The sequence below is a fragment of the Hippopotamus amphibius genome, chromosome 2 (genome assembly GCF_030028045.1).
Source record: "Hippopotamus amphibius kiboko isolate mHipAmp2 chromosome 2, mHipAmp2.hap2, whole genome shotgun sequence".
Taxonomy (NCBI): domain Eukaryota; kingdom Metazoa; phylum Chordata; class Mammalia; order Artiodactyla; family Hippopotamidae; genus Hippopotamus; species Hippopotamus amphibius.
The window spans coordinates 36280644-36296582 of NC_080187.1; the positions used below are offsets into that span (position 1 = coordinate 36280644).

The window sequence follows — 15939 nt, forward strand, 5'->3', positions numbered from 1 at the left end:
TCATTGCAGTGTACGGGCTTCTCATTGCAGTGGCTTCTCTTGTTGCGGAGCATGGGCTCTAGGCATGCGGGCTTCAGTAGCTGCAGCGCACGGGCTTAGTTGCTCCACGGCATGTGGGACCTTCCCGGACCAGGGCTCGAACCCATGTCCCCTGCATTGGCAGGCAGATTCTCAACCACTGCACCACCAGGGAAGCCCCACTACTTATTATTTTGGAAAAAACCAAGTTAGATCTTCATCTCACAGCCTATACTAAAATAAACTCCAAATTAAAAAATTAAATATAAAATAACAAGCTATCAAATTGAAAATTAATTACTTTAGTTAAATATTAGGTGAGGATTCTCGAGCTGAAAAGCAATCAAAGAAATCTCCAAGAGAATATCATTTAACTATAGAAAAACTGAAAATTGTAGGAGACAAAAAAAATGGTATAATTAAGTGGAAAAGTATTCTATAACACGTCCTTCTCATTTGATCACCTCTCTAGTTATGCAAAGCTGTTAAGATGACAATTTAGTTCAAAGAAAAACGGTTAAAAATTAGTTTATAACATAATGTCACTATGTTGCAGCTTTTGTTAAGTATTACACTATTTTTACAGAAATTCAAAACATGTCCAGAGACCATTTGAGGGGTTATTTATTTCTAAAAAAGCATTGATACTGTAAATGTTAGTTTTATATTGGAACATGAAATTAAGTGGTAAGAGAGTAATCTTAATAATATCCGAGTAATTCTGCATTTCTACAATTATAGGTATCACTAGGCTTGCAACCTACCCAAGCACACGCACACATTCAAACTGAGTGCTACTATCCAAATTTGACTAGTGACTGTAACAATAACCACCCACTAAAAATTAATTTAAAATTGAAGAAATCAAAGCAACTTTGAAAGTTGACACTCTTTCCCAGAGAAACACCCATTTTAAGATGCATCATAAAGCTCTAATATCACCAAGGTTCATAAAAGTTATCAATTTGTTTAATAATATTTGGAGATGGATATTGTTACTTTTGACTAATTTCCCCCTAGACAATTTAATTAGTGTCAGAGATAAAGTTTAACTTTAATGGAAAAAATGGCAATTACAAGTAAGCAAGTGCAACTGGCTGAAATGAGTGGAAGCCTTTAAAAGTCTGAAAAAAAAAAGGATTGCTAAAAGATGCATGTAAAATTATATGACTGCAGATTAACGTCTATGTTTCCTTTTTTCTGGGCTATAAAAAACAGTTCAATGTACTTCTTTTATTTCTTGACCTATCAGGAAACTCAGAGCCAATGTTAGCACTCCAATGCTAAATCCTACATCTAATTGGTTTGCAATCTGTTTACAGAATTTCCAGTCTTTATTTAAAAGTTTTTATGTGTTTTAAAACTGTAAGCCATCAAAAATTCCTTTTGGAAGAAGAAAGGATGTAAAATTTAAATATATTTTAAATGAATATAAATAAATAATATAGTCTCTTACTATGAAAGCCCTTAATCAATACAAATTTACTGCACATCTATTACACACTATGTACGCAATCTTCCAGGGCTGAAGATACTTTGTAAGATAAGACAGTCATGGTCTTTGGTCTCATATGTGGCAGGAGGGTTGGGGGGAGAAGAGTCATATAATAAACAGGTGGGGGTAGATAAAGAACAAGTAAATAAATGGATATGTTGTTATAATGTGTGGGGAGGGGGTAAGCACTCTGCCAAGGAAGCAGGAGGCACAAGATGAAGTCAGAGAGTTAGACCAGGAACAGATCATACCGGGACTTGCAGGCTGTGGCACAATGGCAGGTGGACCACTGAACTGTTTGAGGTGGGGTAGAGCCAGGGGCGAGCATGTGGGACATGAGCAGTTTGTATTTTGAAAAGTCCACTGTGGCTTCTCGGTGGAGCAGAGAAAGAGTGAGCAACCATGGCAGTGCCCCCAAGGGACAGAGAGGTGGACAATTGGAGATATGTTTGAAGGTGAACTGACAGGAGTTGCTGATGGGGTGGAAACAGTGTGAGGAAGAGAGGAAAACTCAGGATGACTCACAGGTCTCTTGATTAAACAACTGGGTGGTAGGTGGTATCATTTACTCTACTCCAGGGAAATTGCAATTATTTATGCCAAAGTTAGCTTTTCAGTTCTTGATCATTTTCACGTAATCTGAGGACACCAAGAACCCAGCCTGAATCAAGGTTGCAGGATTAGAGATGAGAAGCAATTTAAATAAGGCTACATGTGAGTTATCCTGGAAACATAGAAATGATGTCTTCCATGGACACTGCCAGGAACCTTTCCCTCTTTTTCTTCTCTTTCTCAAGCACTTGGAAAACAAACTTTCTACTAGACTCACAGAAAGATGCTCAACGTCACTAGTCATCAGGAAAATGCAGATCAAAGCTACAATGAGATACAGTACCACTTCACACCCACTAGGATGGGTATAATAAAAAAAGACAGATAATAACAAGTGCTGGCAAAGATGTGGAGACATTGGAACCCTCATGTTCTGCTAGTGCAAGTGTAAAATGGTACAGCCACTTTGGAAAATAGTCTGGCAGTTCCTCAGAAGGTTAAATGTCAAGTTGCTACATGACCCACCTATTCCACTGATAAATATATACCCAAGAGAAATGAAAACACGTGTTAAAACAAAAACTTTTACACAAATGTTCATAGCAGCATTATTCATAATAGCCCCAAAGTGGAAACAACCCAAGTGTACATTAACTGATGGACATAGAAAATATTCCATAGCGAAATATTATTTGGCAATGAAAAGGAATGAAATACTGATACATGCTATAACATGAATGAACTTTGAACACATTATGCCAAGTGAAAGAAGCCAGTCACAAAGACCACAAATTGTATGATTCTATTTATGAGAAATATCCAGAATAGGCAAATCTATAGAGACAGAAAGTGGATAAGTGTTTGCCAAGGGCTGAGCGAGGGGCATATGGGGAATGACTGTTAATGGGTACGGGATTTCTTTTTGCGGTATTGGAAGTGTTCTAAAATTAGATCGTGGTTATTGGTGTATAATTTTGTACATACACTAAATATATACTGTATATACACTAAATAAATCTGTACATTTTTTTTTATTTTTTATTTTTTGGGGGTACACCAGGTTCAATCATCTGTTTTTATACACATATCCCTGTATTCCCTCCCTTAAATCTGTACATTTTAAGTGGGTGAATTTTATGGTATGTAAAACATATCTCAAAATAGATGTGAAAAACAAAACTTCCTAGAGGTCAATGTTGCCTTTTATTTACATCCTGTGAGAGAAGCTAGATGTTAGAGAGTTCCAAGGTCAAATATTCAGGCAACGTCAAGTTAAAGTTACACAGGTCTTTTCCTGCAGGACTTCTCAGAGCCTTTAATGTGCTAAAATGCACTATGAGTCACCAAGAGTGGGTGGGTAGGAGTGGGATATAGGCTGCATCACCTCCTAAATATATCTGGCCACGGAACATGTTTTAGTAGAGAGAATCACACAGGACTAGGTTTTGCAGAATCCACTTTAGAAAATAACGTACCTAGGAGTTTTCCCATTCATTCACCAAGCACTACCTGACTACTTGCAATCTACTGGAACTCAATCACCTCTGGGCTATGAGATGAGGCCGATACTTTCCCTGCCCTCCACAGAGCTTGCCGTCTAGAAGGAAGGAAAGGGATGTGTTCGAATTTAAGCTCAACACACCAGGAGGAGCACAATGCTGGTGCTGCAAACCAAATATTACGGGGCCCCTTGGGAGACATGAGTTCTGACGGGGCTGGGGAACACTTTGTGGAAGACCCAGCGTTTCAGCCAGACCTTGAACTGTGAGCGGGTTCTGGACACACGGAGATGGGAGGAAGGAATGTGGCACAGGAACCCAGGTCCAACGGGTGCAAGGGGTAGTTGGGGCTTGTAGTAGGGGAACAGCGAGTAGGTCATTTCAGCCAGAGTGTGATGTTAAGTGGAGCAGAAGAGTAAGACAAATAGCTGTAATGGACTGTGGGTCGATCATGGAGATCCTTGAATGTCTAACTGAAAATGTTTAAACTCATCCTATGGCAGATGAGGACCCATGAAAGGTTTCAGAGCAGGGGGTGGGGATGGTCAGTAACAAGTCCTTCTCTGAGCCCCAGTTTTTCATCTGTAAAATGGGGCTAATTCTCCCAGCCATATTCCATCGCAATGTGCAAGGCCACAGGGCAGTGCAGCCCTAAGCAAGGTTTATTGCTTGGCAGCAGAACAGCTGTTTCCAGTTCCTTTGGAAGAATATGTGTCTCAGAAACACTTGACACGTGATAGTTCATCTCTGTGTCAGGGCCAGACAGGAAATCTGAGACGGAAAATGAGTACTTTGCAACAGAACATATTTTAAGTTCTCTTGTAGCAGTCAAATCAGATCTGTATTTGATTTCATTTCATTTTGTTTAGAATGAACTAGGGACGGCAAGGAAGGAACAGCTGTTGGAAACAAAGACAGAGAAAGAGTATAAACAGCAGATTGCCTGACACCAAGTACTAAGACAAGGGGTGTGGGTGAGACAGAGAGACAGAGACAGTGAGCATGTGTGAGTGTGTGTTCCAAAGAGTGTGAGTTCCAGAGCCTATAGGCATGTGTCTGTGAATATGTGGGTGTGTGTGTATAAGCCTGTCTGTGTGTGAATGTGTGTGTCCCTGCAAATGCGTGAATGAGTTTGGTGTGAGTATCTCTGTGTAGCTGTGGGTGCCCGCTGAAGGACGCAGAGGGGAGGAGTTGGAAAGGGACAGAGAGAAAGGCACTCCAGCAAAACTGCTGGCCCATTTTATTTACACTTCTCCCACCACGGGGGTAAGAACAAAGCAAGCTGGAGACAGTGATCCCCAGGTGCTGCCAAGACTGCGAAACCTCCTCCCACGGGGACACCGAACCCATACAGACAGAAATCTCTGCCAGCCCTGGAGCCTTACCCGGCTGAGCTGTCCCGGGAGCGCCGGAGCCACCTTGCCACCATTTGTTCTATTCTGTGTGCTTTCCGTGTCTGGAATAAACTGGTCTCCAGCTCTTCCATTTACCTGAAACGAAGAAGAGTTTTCTTAAGAAGCTAACTAAAATATTTGGGGGAGGATTCTGACAAATCACTATGATGCTTCCTGTATTTGCCAATTTTAGGATATGCTGATCCAATAACTAGGGCTCGCTTTCTATCTGAAATTAACATACACAGGTGCCTAGTGTCCACATGATGGACAACTTCAGCAGCCCTCTGCCCTAAGGAGTCCACAGTCTTGTGGTACACAGATAGGCTTTATGTCTTAAACAGTTAAATATAAGGATTAGGGAATAAAATAGGTAAGGCTTCTTAAACTGTGACTAGACCCACTGTCAGAGACACACCTTCTGTGCGACTCTGCTCCCACCTCAACTATGTGTGCAATCCTGCATAGCATAGCTCCATTTTGCCTGCATCAGGAACTGCATGGTCATGGAAGCATTCTAATCACATTGTGCCTACTCTTCTGAGCGTTGCTTCTCTTGCTCAATATTTTATATCTAATTTTTGAATAGGAAATTCTAATTTTTGAATTTTATATTTGTATAATTCAAACCCCAGATTGTAAAAAAAAGGATATACAGTTACTGTATTGTGCACTTAAAAATTTGTTGAGGGTAGATCTCATGTTAAGTGTGTTCTTACCATAATAATAAAAAAAGATATACAGTGAAAGGTCTCCCCTCTATCCTTCCCTGCCCCCATCCACTCAGTTCCCACACCCATACATAATCACTGCCCTCCTACTCGAGATATTTGTCTTTCCAGAGTTTCTGTATGCCTATACAAGCAAATACAAATACAGATTTTGTGTCCTCTTCTTAACATTAAGGACAGTACACCATACACATTGTTCTGCACCAGGCTTTCTTCCTCGATATCTTTCCACATTAATACAAAGACTGCCTCTTCATTCTTTTTGACAGCTACTGAGCATTACATTGTATGGATGTACTGTAATTTAAAAAGTAGCCTTCCCTTGATAGACATTTGGGGTATTGTCAATCTTTTGCTATTATAAATAATACCGAAATGAGTTATGTTATACAAGTATCATTTCTGCATATATACAATTATATATTTGGATAACTTTCCAGATACTGAATTGCGAAGTCAAAATTTATAACCACTTGTGCTTTGATAGCTATTGTCAGGTTACCAAGAAAAATAGTATATACGTTTGAGATTAAAGTTTTCTAAAACAATATATACTTATATTTTTCTATTTTACTTTTTAAAATACTGGTCTCATATATACACTACCAAATGTAAAATAGCTAGCTAGTGGGAAGCTGCTGAATAACACAGGGAGATCAACTCGATGATGGGTGATGACTTAGAGGGCTGGGACAGGGAGGGTGGGAGGGAGTGACGGGAGGGAGGCGATATGGGGATATATGTATAAATACAGCTGATTCAGTTTGGTGTACAGCAAAAACTGGCACAAGAGTGTAAAGCAATTATATTCCAATAAAGAGCTTAAAAAAATAAAAACAAAAAGAAAATGACAAAATATATAAACTTAAAAAAATAAAAAATAAAATAAAATACTGGTCTCAACTCACCAAATTAATTTCACAACCCAATAAATATCCACACAAAATAAGATAAGACATTGTGAAATAACCATGGATACAGAGAAAATAAAAAGAATTATAAGAGATTATGTTGCTTAACACTACACAAATACATTTGAAAACCTTAATAACATGGATGCTTTTCAAGGAAAATATAAATGATATAAGGTGACCCTAAAAGAGACAGAAAATCTAAAAAGACAATTACCATAGAAGAGAAGGTTGTTAAAGAGTTACACTCCCAAAAAATTCCAGGCAGACAAGTTCAAATCCACAAGATGTAGCTCACCCCAACAATGTTTTTGTTTTATTTTAAACATAAACTTTTAAGTTTGGAATAATTTTAGACATATAAAAATGTTGGAAAGATAATACAGAGAGTTCCAATATACCCTTCATTCATTTTTCTCTGTTAGCATCTTACATAATCATTGTAACTTGGTCAAAACTAAGAAATGAACGTTGGTATGCTAATATTAGCTAAACTATAAATTTTATTCAGATTTCATCAGTTTTTCCACTTATGCTCCTTCTCTGTTCCAGGATCCAATCCAGGATATCATGTTGCTTCCAGCCAGCTTAGTATATTTTCCCCCATGCTATGTTAGCTATTTTAGAGCATAAAGAAGGAAAGCTACCAAATTCTTTTTAAGCAGTCAGTATAACACTGATACCAATTCTGCTAAAAATACTACAATAAGGCAAAATACAATCTCCCTTATAAGTATCAAAGTAAATATGCCAAATAAAATATAAGGAACTAGAATCTATCAGTAATCAACAGAATAATAGTGGGATCTATACTAGGAGTGCACTAACCATTTTCATATAGAAATGAAAGCAGGACACCCAAACTCATCACTTTGGAAACCTGGAGACTTACGCTTTTCATCAAATGGCAGCCAAATACAAATTAATGGGTGTAAAACGTAGGCTGCAACCAAAAACAGATTCCATTTAGATCAAAGGATGTGTTAGTCTAGCTTTTTTCTACAGCAGGGACAGCAGAACTGAATGCTATCTTCAGTTCTATACAGCTCACTTTTTAAAATTACAAAAGTGAGAACAGATTTCTGGTTAGGCATAGTGAATTGAAACAATGTCTTAATCTCTTCTCTTTCCTAAACCTTATAAATTACAGTAAAGGAACAAAAAGGGGATAAACCCATAGAAGAAAGAGAACAAGAGAGGAGACCATAGATGAGAGATGTTGACAATATCTGGAAGATAGAAATTGCTTGGAGGAGATATAACTGAGCAGAGCAAAGGAAACAGAAACCAATGTGCTTGCAGAAAGGGATTCTGATGGAAAATGTGCTGATTTGCCCTATGATGGCTCAGTAACTGGAGACAGTATGTATGGGAGAAAGCAAGGATGAGGTACAGGGCTGAAAACATGGAAACAGGTCTGTATAAAGCACCAATTATACTCACAGGCCCCATCCCACTACATTTGCCCACCTAGACAACCATCCCTTCCCTAGCCTTCTGGGGACAAAAGGCTTATTCTTTAGAGAATCAAATAAGAGAGGCTGCACTATTTACGATAGCCAGGACATGGAAGCAACCGAAATGCCCATCAACAAATGAATGGATAAAGAAGATGTGGTATATATATACAATGGAATATTACTCAGCTATAAAAAGGGATGAGATGGAGCTATATGTCATGAGGTGGATAGACCTAGAGTCTGTCATACAGAGTGAAGTAAGTCAGAAAGAGAAAGACATATATTGTATGCTAACTCACATATACGGAATCTAAAAATGGTACTGATGAACTCAGTGACAAGAACAAGGACGCAGGTGCAGAGAATGGACTGGAGAACTCGAGGTCTGGGAGGGGGCGGGGGGTGAAGGGGAAGCTGAGACAAAGCGAGAGAGTAGCACAGACATATATATATTACCAACTGTAAAATAGATAGCCAGTGGGAAGTTGTTGTATAACAAAGGGACTCCAACTCAAGGATGGAAGATGCCTTAGAGGACTGGGATGGTGAGGGTGGGGGGGGAGTCAAGGGAGGGAGGGAATACGGGGATATGTGTATAAAAACAGATGATTGAACTTGGTGTACCCCCCAAAAAATAATAAATAAATAAATAAAATTAAAAAAAAAAAAGAGAGAGGCTGCAGATTTGGGGACACTAGGCACAATAGAAGATACAGGAATGAAAACAGAAGGATTAAGAAAAATTCTTCTTACTAAATGACAGGACCTCTTTTGCCCAATTCCCAGAATACAGGCAGCTAGGAATTTACATCCAAAGTAAAAGCCCAGAGAATCCTTTTCTGGAGAACTAAACAGCACCAGAGAAAAGAGCTTCAGATATTGACACTTCTGGCAACTTGCTGCCAGATCACCGCCTTGAAATCTGTCAGTGACCCGTCAGTGAGCCACACCCGTCACACAAAGCTTCCAGTTATTTGTTTAATGTTTCACTCTTATACTTGAATGGATATTTGAGGAAAGCTTGTATTATAAAAATCAGATCAAAACAAACAGAAGAACTCAGAAGGAACAGAGACAATGCAGAAAACAGAATAAAAAAATGTTTATCTACATTCAGATACTCAAAAAGATAAGGTATTACACCCATGAAACAAGAAGAGAATTTTCTTTGAAAAAGAACAACCAGAGAACATGAATTTGGAAACTAAAAATAAGGTAACTGGAATATAAAATTCGATTGAAGAGTTGAGAAATGTAGTCAATGAAATATTATAGAAAACATAACCAAAAGCTAAAGACAGGGAAAAAAGAAAAAAATTAGAAATGTACAGAAAAATTAGAAATATCAATCCAGGAGGTTCAATATTCATCCAGCATGAGTTCTGTAATGAGAGAGTAAAGGAAATGGAGGTAAGGAAATTATTAAATAAGTCAATAAAGTTTCCCTGAGAAGCTTGTTTCCAGATTAAGAACATCTACTAATTGTCCAGCATAATGAATGAAAAAATATCCACATCAAGAAATAACATCGTAAAATTTCAGAAACTAGAAACAGAATATCTTCAAAGCTTTGAGGGAAAAAATAGATCACACACAAATAACTGAGAATAAAAACAGCATTAGAGGGACCTCCGTGCTGGCGCAGTGGTTGAGAATCCACCTGCCAATGCAAGGGACATGGATTCGATCCCTGGTCCAGGAAGATCCCACATGCCATGGAGCAACTAAGCCCGTGTGCCACAACTACTGAGCCCATGTGTCACAATTACTGAAGCCCACGCACCTTGAGCCCATGCTCCACAACAAGAGAAGCCCCCATTTGCCACAACTAGAGAAAAGCTCACGTGCAGCAATGAAGACCCAACGCAGCCGTAAAGAAATTAATTGATTTTAAAAACTTAAAAAAAAAACAGCATTAGACTTTTCAGTAACAACAATGGAGGTCTGAAGACATTGAAGCCATGCCTTCAAATTTCTGAAGGAAACTAATTTTCAATCTAGAATTCTATACCAAGCCAAACTACCAATCAAATAGTAAAGATATTTAAAAATGTTCAGGTCTCAAAAAATTTACTTCCTATATACACTTTCTCAGGATGCTACTAGAGGATGTATTCCAGCAAAACAAGGAGGTAAATAAATAAAGAAGAAATGGGATCTAGATAATTGGGGATGAAATACAGACAACAGGCAAAGGGAGCACCCAGGATGCCTGTGAAGGGATGTACTATGGTAATGCCTGTATATTAGACCTAGAGAGCAACCTGTACAGACTGGTGCGTGAGGACACAGGTCTTAGGGAAAAGAAATGAGTGGATAGATTATCTAATGTGTTTATGCAGAAAATTTCACTGAGAGGCTGTTGGAAGGCGTGGAAAGTATTAGCAATAAGCACGTGGAAAACTAAGCAAATCAAAAACAGGGAATTATGAAATCCAAAAAAAAAAAAAGTTGTACGAGAAAGGAAACAAAATTACAGTTCACTACTTGGCTCAGCACTGAATAATATTTACAGTGCCATAATAATGTAAACACTGAAAAATGATTTCTTAAAAACAGTGACATGATGTTGGGAGGATATGGTAAACGAAAGTTAGTATAGTGGTATAAGAGCTAAATTCTCATTCACCACAAAAATTAGTTAAATATATAAAATTAATAAATTAGGAAATAGTAATTCGAGCATATTTCTCATATGTATGGAAGAATAAAACAGAGGCAACAGCTAGAAGAGCTGAAAGAGGTTTCTTCTAAAATAACAAATTAGAGGCTGAGGAGGAATAGGGCAGGGACTGCTGATTTCTCTTGCAAGCCCTTAGTACTATTTTTTGAACTATTTTTTAAAACTACTTAACTTCTTTTAATTATTTAATTTAATTTTAAAAAGTTAATATATGCTTCTAGTAAAACACATAGAAAAATATAAAAATAAAATCTCCTGTAATCCTACCTACCAGAGTTAGCAATTGTTAATTTTCTATCTTTTTCTACATTTTAACATGCTATATATTTTTATTAAAATGAGATATTATACATTTCCCACTTAATATTTCATGAACATATTCCAAACTAATATTTAAGCATTTATAACATTTTAAATTGCTACATAGTATTATTTTCCTTGGCCATATCATAATTTATTCAATAAGTCTATCACTGGATATTTGTGCTGTTTCCAATTTTTCACTATTATAAAAGCTTTACAATGAATATCCTTACTCATGGTAAATGGCTACTTCCCAGGTATTTTCTTGGGATAACTCCTAGAAATGAAATTACTGGATTTCAGCATATGTTCATTTATAAGAATTTGGATGTGTACTGTTAAATTGCTTCCAAGAAGCTACCAATTTACACTCCTGCTAGGACAGACTTTTGTAAATATTAGATACTATTATTTTAAAAAGATTTGCTAACAGGATGGAAAATAGTGTCTAATTATGATTTAAATGTTTATATTTTGAAAAATACAGAAGACAAAAGTAAATACAATCCACAAATTTCATAAATATTGGATATTATTTTTTAAATATTCGCTAATGAGATGGAAAGTAGCATCTAATTATTAGTTTAAATATATATTTCTTGAGAAATATAGAAAACAAAAGTAAATGTCATATAATTCCATCACATTTTAAATTAAATTGAGTATATTTCTTCAAATATCTAATCCAGTTCCCAGAGACTATCACTGTTAATAATTTGGTGGATATTCACTCTAACTTTGCCCTAAATCTATAGAGGCCTGTATTAAATATATTAAAATATATAGGCCACAGAAATGGAATCATGTTATACTCAGTGGTGTACATCTTTTTTAACTAGTGAATATATCATGGACATATTTCCAAATCAGATCTCATTATATTTTTGAAGTTATTTGATTACTTGTATATCTGAACATTTTTTATGCACTATGGCCATTTATGTTTCTTTTTTTGTTACTTTCTTATTTCTGGTATTTCCTTATCTTTCTGCTAGAATGTCTATCTTCTTGTTATTGCAAAAGCTCTTTCATAAGGATTAATGTCCTTTTGCCAAGGACACAAAACCACGTCGTATTTCTGTGAGACTTACTAGGGAGGGTCAAGAATGTAGGTCAAACTGAGAAGAAGCGAGAGAGTAGCACAGACATATATATACTACCAACTGTAAAATAGTCAGTGGGAAGTTGTTGTATAACAAAGGGAGTCCAACTCGAGGATGGAAGATGCCTTAGAGGACTGGGGCAGGGAGGGTGGGGGGGACTCGAGGGGGGGGCGTCAAGGAAGGGAGGGAATATGGGGATATGTGTATAAAAACAGTTGATTGAACCTGGTGTACCCCCCCAAAAAAAAAAAAAAAAAGAATGTAGGTCCTAGTGTCCTGACAACAAAGCGACTAATCACAAAGGATACAAAAATAAACGTCTAGTAAAGCCCACAGGATATTGTTTTCAAATATCAATTGCCTCAGTCAGACCCTTAACAGGAGTGAGTCAGTTAGCAATTCTAGGATATGGATGTTAACTTGGTTTGCCTTATGTCTGAGCATCACACTTTCAGCATCTTCCATAGGGGTCTGGGATGCTAAGGAGACTTAAAACCAAGTAATATGAAGACTCACTAAAAAAAATCAGAGAATGTTTATTCAACAAAGATTTGGAGCTGCAATCATGGTTCACAAATGGCCAAAATGCCACCAGGGAGAAGAGACATATGCCATATGTTTCTGGGGGTGCAAAGCCAAGATTAATGGGGAAATGCCACAGAGAGGGAGACTCCAGCTCAGGCTGAGGCTAGACCTCCCCAGTGTTCCTAGTGATCCAAGGATGGAATGAGCTTTCTCAAAAATTAGAAAGATCCTGGTCACTGAAGGGAGTCAAGCAGAGGCTAAATAACTAACTCTGCATGGATGTAGAAGGGACCTTACAGTGGAGTCCAGGGACCAGATGACTTCTGCAGTTCCTTCCATCTATGGGACCTGAGGTCTCTACTAGATCTAAAAAGCAGACAAGATGATATTTGTTGGTTCTGTCTCAAAATTCAAAGACCCGCATCCCCTGGAGAAGCTGAAACTCCTGAACTCACCACATCTCTGGAAGATACAAAATCTCTGACCACTATGTTGTTTTAAACTTCAAACAACCACAGAGTTGCCAAGGATCTCAGACTCATCCATAAAAACTTTCCATTCCTTTCGAAGGTCATCAAACTGCAGTGGTTACTTACAGGGGATTATTACAAACATTGCCAATACAGTTTAGCTAATTGATTTCTATAAACCTATATGGCTCTAATTAAAATAATTAATTTGCATTATATATCTAGACTGTGAGTAGACACATGCCTTCATCTAGGAGTCCCCAAAGACCAAACAAATGACATCAACCAAGCCATTAAAAGTGCTCCCTGACTCAGCAAAGCCTGAGCAGCAAAGTTTTAAGTCAAGTAAATGACCTGCTAATGGTTTTAATATTTGCCTCTGGATTGCTGAGCCAATGGAAGAAAATAAGAGCCCAGATAATTCCCAAACGTTTGAATCTTCCCTACAGTCCCATTGCCAAGAAGTCATCTGGCCTCTGATTGTTGGGCCATTCACTGTTAGATCTATCTTATTGCCAGAAATTTGCTTTACATAAAGCTGAATTCCATGTCTCCATCCCCTCAGTTTCAGTCCTCTGCAGTAGTGCTGCCCTCTGAGCACTCCACCCCACACCAGCACACCATCCCTCTCCTATACATCAGTCTTTCTGGACTTGAACACAGCAATCTTGCCTCCTCTGCCCCAGACTAAACATCCTCAGTTCCTTCAACAGGTCTTCATATGGCAGGATCACTTTAGATCACTCTCCTGTAGGTACACACGAATTTGGCACAATCCCTTAAAGAGCGTGAATCCGCAAACAGAGCACACTTCTGGTTGTCTGGAACAAAGCACTATGAAGAGACAAACTCTCAAAATATTTTGCAAATTGAGAAGAATACATTAGGGTGATAACTATCTTACAAAGTAAATAGACAATTAAGATTACAAACCCTTCAAAAGGGATTCAAGAGGTGATAATAAAGAGCTTCAGGAAACCATTAACTGCTAATGAGAAATGAAAAACATCAAAGAAGGCAGCAATGGATAGAAGGGAAAGTGAAGAGCTAAAAATCACACTAAATTGAAATTAAAAAAAAAAAACAGCAATTCAAATGAAACTGTCAGACCTAGAATCAGACTGAGGATATTCAACTTACAAATAATAGGAGCTGGCAGAGAGAGAGAGAAAAGGAATGCATAAAACTGTAATCAAAGAAAGAGTTAAAGGTAAATTTTTTGAGCTGGAAAATATGTTTCAAATATAAAGAGCACAAAAAAGCAGCTCTCAGATATATGCCTCAAGGAAGGTTTCCTACATATCAGCTCAAGTCTTAAATGCCAAAGATTAAAGAATAACCCTTAAAATGTATTTTAAAAGAGGAAAAGAATATGATCATTTGAAAAAGAAAAGATTAGGTTTATATGATTTGTAGCATATTATTTAGATATAGACATAGACTCAGTTCATTATTTCTCTCTCTGGGGAATGTAAAAGCTTTACAAGTGATATTTGAGACTCTGTTCTTGAAAGATATCCCTGGGAGTCATCCTCTGATTTTTTTTTAACCTACTAGTGAAGGTCTTTTGTCAGTTTAATGGGGTATTTTCTTTCACTATTTCTTCTCTTATTATACTGTCAGCAACTTGAGCATAGAGAACACGTCTTATCCTTTTTAATTCTCTCTCAGGACCTGTCACATAGGCTCAATAAATGTTTGTTGAATGACTGAATGAACAAAATTAAAATAAAAGCAGAAATAAACTGGAAAATTAGAATAAGGTTTCACTAAATAAAGACAGAATTAATGTGGGTTCTTACAAATCGTAAGATTTCTTGCTCTAGTTCTGTGAAAAATGCCATTGGTAATCTGATCGGGATTGCATTAAATCTGTAAATTGCTTTGGGTAGTACAGTCATTTTCACGATGTTGATTCTTCCAATCCAGGAACATGGTATATCCCTCCATCTGTTTATGTCATCTTTGATTAATGTGGGTTCTTAAAGATTGACAAAAAGCAGTAAACCTCTGGCACAAGTTATTATTAACAAAATGAAAAAAGAGCAAAGATAGACAAACATTAGAAAAAAAACACTACAGAGTGTCATACATGTTACACACAATTTAGATAAGCTAAGTAATATGAGTGGCTTTGGAAGATATATTTGGAATACAAATTTCTAGAGTCTTCCTGGTAAGTGCTTCAATTTTCCTGAGGGGCAGACTCCTGGGTAACAAGGTCAGGCTCATTGAACAGTGTCTTCCAAGATTTCCATATCAACCTTTTAGTATGTAAGTGCATTTGTATCTGTGAAGGGATTTTCCTAGACCAGTTCCTTGGGCATAGAGGAAGAAATACTTTCCATGTAGGGTGTTAAAAGCAGAAGACTCTAAGACCCATACTGAAAGATGAAAATAGGATTTTCACCAATGAAACACCCTGGTAGTAGCCTCTGGGGATCCAAGATGTTGATCTTTCCTGGATGTGCTGAAGACACCATTTGTTTAAAAATAAATCCAATTCACTAAACACACATTCATTGAAAAAACACTCAGTGCAAGTGACCAAGAATGAGAGATGAGTAAGATGCAGCCCCTACCTCAGGAAAGGGGCGGCCCCCCTTCTGTTCTTTGCCTGGTGGTAAGACATGGTTGGCAAGGTCAGTTGTCAGTATATTTGGCTCATTTATTCTATGGTTTCCACAAATTACTTCTATCTTCAGCTATCATAAGGCTGATCAACTTCAGGAAACTGAGGTAGTTCAACACCTTTACCCCCAAAGCAAAGAACCAGAACTAAAATAAAAAATTAG

General features: G+C 37.5%; 1 protein-coding gene across 17 annotated transcripts in view; it reads right to left on the reverse strand.

Annotated features, from left to right (window-relative positions):
* FRMPD1 (FERM and PDZ domain containing 1) overlaps positions 1-15939 on the reverse strand; it is a 134099-nt gene that overhangs the window by 43430 nt on the left and 74730 nt on the right. For 12 of the 17 annotated variants that reach the window (XM_057723445.1, XM_057723452.1, XM_057723438.1 and 9 more), the window contains one exon: positions 4950-5054. The exons of 1 other annotated variant lie outside the window; for it this stretch is intronic. In XM_057723445.1, coding sequence (XP_057579428.1) covers positions 4950-5050 — 101 coding nt within the window. In that variant the 5' untranslated portion in view covers positions 5051-5054. Of the gene's footprint in view, positions 1-4949; positions 5055-14946; positions 14966-15726; positions 15762-15939 lie in introns of those variants that run through there. 4 more of the 17 variants (XM_057723451.1, XM_057723439.1, XM_057723447.1 and 1 more) reach the window with 3 other exon arrangements.